The sequence below is a fragment of the Aplysia californica genome, unplaced genomic scaffold, assembly GCF_000002075.1.
Source record: "Aplysia californica isolate F4 #8 unplaced genomic scaffold, AplCal3.0 scaffold00024, whole genome shotgun sequence".
NCBI classification, from domain to species: domain Eukaryota; kingdom Metazoa; phylum Mollusca; class Gastropoda; order Aplysiida; family Aplysiidae; genus Aplysia; species Aplysia californica.
The window spans coordinates 22,501-27,232 of record NW_004797294.1 but is presented as its reverse complement, the minus strand read 5'-3'; the positions used below and the strand labels follow the sequence as shown (position 1 = coordinate 27,232).

The window sequence follows — 4,732 nt, the reverse complement described above, 5'->3', positions numbered from 1 at the left end:
AACACCCTAGAACAGCTGTGTATAAACCTGTGTGCTGAGGCCATGCAGCACTACTACAACACACACGTGTTCCGGAGCCCCGCCGATGCTCTGGAGGACGAGGGTGTACAGCCCGAGGTGGACGTGACCTACTTCAACAACACGCCCGTCATAGAGCTACTGTCTGCACAGGTCAGTGTTTTATGTCCCTTTTGACTCAATTTGGGTCATTTTTGGAGACTGGCTACTTCAACAACACGCTGACTGCGCAAGTCTTTTAAGTAGGAGAATAAATACCCAGTCAATGCACTTGGACACAATAGAGATCATTTAGGTGGACATCGCGACTTACTTCACCAACACACCCGTCATAGAGCTACTGTCTGCTCAGGTCAGGTCTTTTTTGTCGAAGTTTAACGTCCTTTTCGAAACAATATAGATAATTTTGGTTGACGTCACCTACTTCATCACCGACTTCTATAACACGCCCGCCATAGAGCTATTGTCAGCTCAGGTCAGTATTTTACAGCCTCAGCGACACAAATTAGGTCATTTTGGAGGCTGACCTACTTCAACAACACACCCGTCATAGAGCTGTCTGCCCAAGTCAGGCCTCTTTTATGTAGGAGTTTTACACCCATTCCGAACCAATCTAAGTCAGTTAGGAGGCGGGCCACTTCTACAACAGGTCTGCCATAGAACTCCTGTATGCGTAGGTCACCCCATGAAATTTATATAATAACAGTGGAAAGGTTGGGTGGGTGTTTCTTGTATTGCGCTCTTATTTTATCCTAATAAATGTAACTATAGATGTTTTACGCCTCCACTGACTCAACTTAGTTTATTAAATTTTAGGAGGCAGGCCTCCTTAACTTTGTCTGTCAGGGCCAACTCGTCCCAGCGAAAAGACAGAGATACTCGACATAAAGAATGTGTAGATAAAATCAAAGATCGACAAATGAGTTTAGTTTCGGTTCTGGAGAGGTTGAGAGTGTCTGCACCCCTTTGAAGTCAAGGAGGTCTAGAAATTGGGACGTGCCCGTCACGTAACGGGGTACTCTCAAATAAGACCAGTACCCTCTTACAAACTGTGCCAAGTGCGAAACTAAGCTTCAATTTGGAGGGAATTATTATTGGCAAAATGTGTATGTGAGGACGTGTGTTCCTTTTACTCCTCACTTCTTCCTCTTTCTTGTCCTTTAGTTTATTTCACTCCTCTCGTTCGTGTTTGTCTCATAATTTAACATCACCCACGAATGACGATGATTTCAGCAAGTTTAATTTGTTTGTTTTTTATCATAGGTGACGGGCCTTCTGAGTATCCTAGATGTCTTGTCTCAGCCTTGCACCTCCTCCCAGCAGGACTACATGGAGAAGATAAGAGCTCAGCACACTGCGAACAACTAGTAAGCGAAAACGATCATGATTAGGAAAATAGTATTAATATATATGTATCAATGCCGAAATGTGGTTTATCATTGCATATTATTTTTTTAATGTATTTTCTCAGCTCACCATACTATCCAATTCAAGAAAACAACATGTAATTTCTTAAAATACAGCTACTAAGAGAAGATTAGAATACTGAAAGTTTAATACTTGAAAGCTATCCTTTGATAAATAGAATAATATATTATAGAACATAAACAAAAGTTTAAATCATCAATATTAAATACAGACTTTTTTGCTGTTCATCGTGACCAAGGCAAGTCTGTGTTAACACTGCTTGATTTAACCCCCCCCCCCAAAAAAAAAAAAAATAAAAAAAAATAATAATAAAAAAATAAATAAATAAATAAATAAATAAATAAATAAATAAAATAAAATAAAATAAAATAAAATAAAATAAAATAAAATTTCAAAAAATATATAAAATAAATGAATAAATAAATACATTGAAAATAAAAATAAAAAATAAAAAATTAAGAAATACAATTTTTAAAACCCCCAAAAATTATCAGCAGGAACTCACTCTTCTCCTTTTGTTTTCTTTTCCCCCTTCTCTCAGTTTCTTTGAGCCTCTACCAAAGAACGACCGCCTGTTCGGAATTCGCCACTTCACCGGCCGAGTCGTCTACGACGCCTCCTGCTTCCTGCGGACCAATCAGGACCAGCTTCCAGATGACGTCATCCACGTCTTCGCCAAACAAAACTGCAATTTTGGTTTTGTTTCTCATCTGTTTGCGTCAGAAATCAAACCCCCATCAGGTGCGAATACTGTATGTGTAGATCTAGTGCTCAAAGATGATTCGAAACAATGCATTAAGATATTGAAAAGTAAATATTTCCCAAACATCATCATCATCCTGTGCCAGATCTGCGACAGACATCGGCGATCATGGTTTTTCCATTCCTTCCTTTGCTCGGATGCTCTAAAAAAAGCTACGTTTCCCTGACCTTTCCCTGTTACCCATTCGTTCCGGTTCCCTAAGTATTTTGTTCTGGGCCTACCCCTGCCTTGCTTGCCCTCAATTTTGCCAGTGAGAGCTAGATGTTCACGACTCCCAAACATAGTCTCTTCTAATTTTTCTCCAGCGTAGGAAGGACATTATAGTAGGCTATCTACAAATTCATGTATTATCTACATTACATTTTTATGATTGGGTATATGAATACATAATGGTTCATATTATATTGTACCTGACAGCCAACGTAAATTATCTGCATTTTATTGTTTGGTCATCTTACAGACGGGTTACTTGGCCCAAGGGGTCAGCGGTTCCAGACCTTGCCGAACTACCAACAGGACATGGAGAGGTAGTAGGCCAATACAATACTGTCACGGTTTAGTTCAGTGTACCGGTGATTCTGTACGAGGCATGGTACTAGCTTATTGTGCGTGTTGGGAATAAAAGGAGGGGTGGGTGCGATATACCCCTTATCATGACAAATACATACTTTGCAACCTGATCCAACCCCACCATCCTGCCCCACATCAAGACCTCCCCCTCGACTATCCCATTTACAGAGAGAGAGAGAGAGAGAGAGAGAGAGAGAGAGAGAGAAAGAGAGAGAGAGAGAAAGAGAGAGAGACAGACAGACAGACAGACAGACAGACAGACAGACAGACAGACAGACAGACAGAAGGAGGGACAGACAGACACACACACACGCACACAGACAGAAACAGACAGAGAGAGACAGAAACAGAGACTTACAGAAAGACAGACACAGACACAGAAAGGGAGCTGTTGAAGGGGGAGGGGTGGAACCTACACTTGCCTCGACTCTATTATAATGAAGCAATCTCCACACCCCCTCCCCCTCCCCCGGGCACCCCTTCCCAATATTATATTTGAATGTCACAAAGTCTATCGGGGGATTAAAGAAATCAAACTTTTTAATCATAATGATCCTTATTAATTTTGTCTGATATGGTTTTTTTCCCCATCATAAACTCCCCAGCTCAGAGCCTGTGCCCAGCACACTGTCCCACGACTTCCAGTCCCGCCTGGAGGGTATCCTCAAGTCTGTGACTAGCGCAAAGCCTCACTTCGTCAGATGTATCAAGGTATGTGTAGGAACTACAGTAGTACGTGTGTATTAAGCCTACGTATTTGTGTAGTAATCACAATTAGTAGTACATGTATTAGTCACTTAATTGCCTTAAAAAAAACTTTTTCCCTGGTCTATTACCTCTAGTCTATTGTCTGTTTGTTAAGGGTTAGGTACACGGTAAGTGAGGTATGGCTTTAAAGCAATCCAGTCTATTTTATTGTCTGTTTATTAAAGGCTAGATATAGCTTAAAAAACAACAACAAAACAAACAAAACAAAACAAAAACCAAAAACTTTTCAGTCTATTTTGTTGTCCGTTTGTTAAAGGTTGTATATTTTAAAAGAATTTAACGGTCTGTTTTATGGCCTGTTTATAAAAGGTCTGATATACGCAGTACCTTAAAAAAAACCACACAACTAGATCTACTTTTTTCATCGTCTGTCTTTCCTTGCCGTCGTTCCCACAGAGCAACGACCACGCCCAGCCTGGGATGTACGAGTGTGAGACTGTGTCCCGACAGGTCCGCTCACTGCAGATTACAGAGGCCGTGCAGCTCATGGCCGGGGGTGAGTACTGGATGAACATTAGTATTGTTGCTTGTTGTTGTTGTTATTGTTGTTGTTGTTGTTGTTGTTGTTATTCTTGACGTTAGATTTAGTGGTTGTGGTGGTGATTTTCCGCGACACCCAAAAGGGTATAAGCGGAGGAAAAAAGTAAAATGGTGATTTTCTTTCTTTCTTTCTTTCTTTAAAAATATTTTATATTTTGTTTATTTATTTAATGTAATTTAATTAATTAATTTATTTAAATTTATGTTATTGTATTTAAACAAGGGTATAAGCGGAGGAAAAAAGTAAAATGGTGATTTTCTTTCTTTCTTTCTTTCTTTAAAAATATTTTATATTTTGTTTATTTATTTAATGTAATTTAATTAATTAATTTATTTAAATTTATGTTATTGTATTTAAACATTTTTTTAAAAGGGGGGGGGGGTTGTTATTTTGCTATTGTTGTTCGCTTTGTGGAGATTGATATCGTGAATTCGGAATTATGGACTGAATGGATATGATATGATGATGATGATGATGATGATGATGATGATGATGATGATGATGATGATGATGATGATGATGATGAGGTTGATGATGATGATGATGATGATGATGATGATGATGATGATGATGATGATGATGATGATGATGATGATGATGATGATGCTGATGATGATGATGATGATGAGAGATGTTGATGATGA

At 39.0% G+C, this 4,732-nt stretch overlaps 1 protein-coding gene across 1 annotated transcript in view; it reads left to right on the top strand.

Moving 5' to 3' along the window:
- The window catches only part of LOC101859537 (myosin-IIIb), a 23,148-nt gene that overhangs the window by 10,448 nt on the left and 7,968 nt on the right, over nt 1-4,732 (top strand). The window contains 6 exon segments of the mRNA XM_035972808.1: nt 1-171; nt 1,282-1,385; nt 1,988-2,187; nt 2,670-2,736; nt 3,385-3,490; nt 3,944-4,043. The exon segment at nt 1-171 is cut by the window's left edge and continues 1 nt beyond it. Of these exon segments, the coding sequence (XP_035828701.1) occupies nt 1-171; nt 1,282-1,385; nt 1,988-2,187; nt 2,670-2,736; nt 3,385-3,490; nt 3,944-4,043 (748 nt within the window).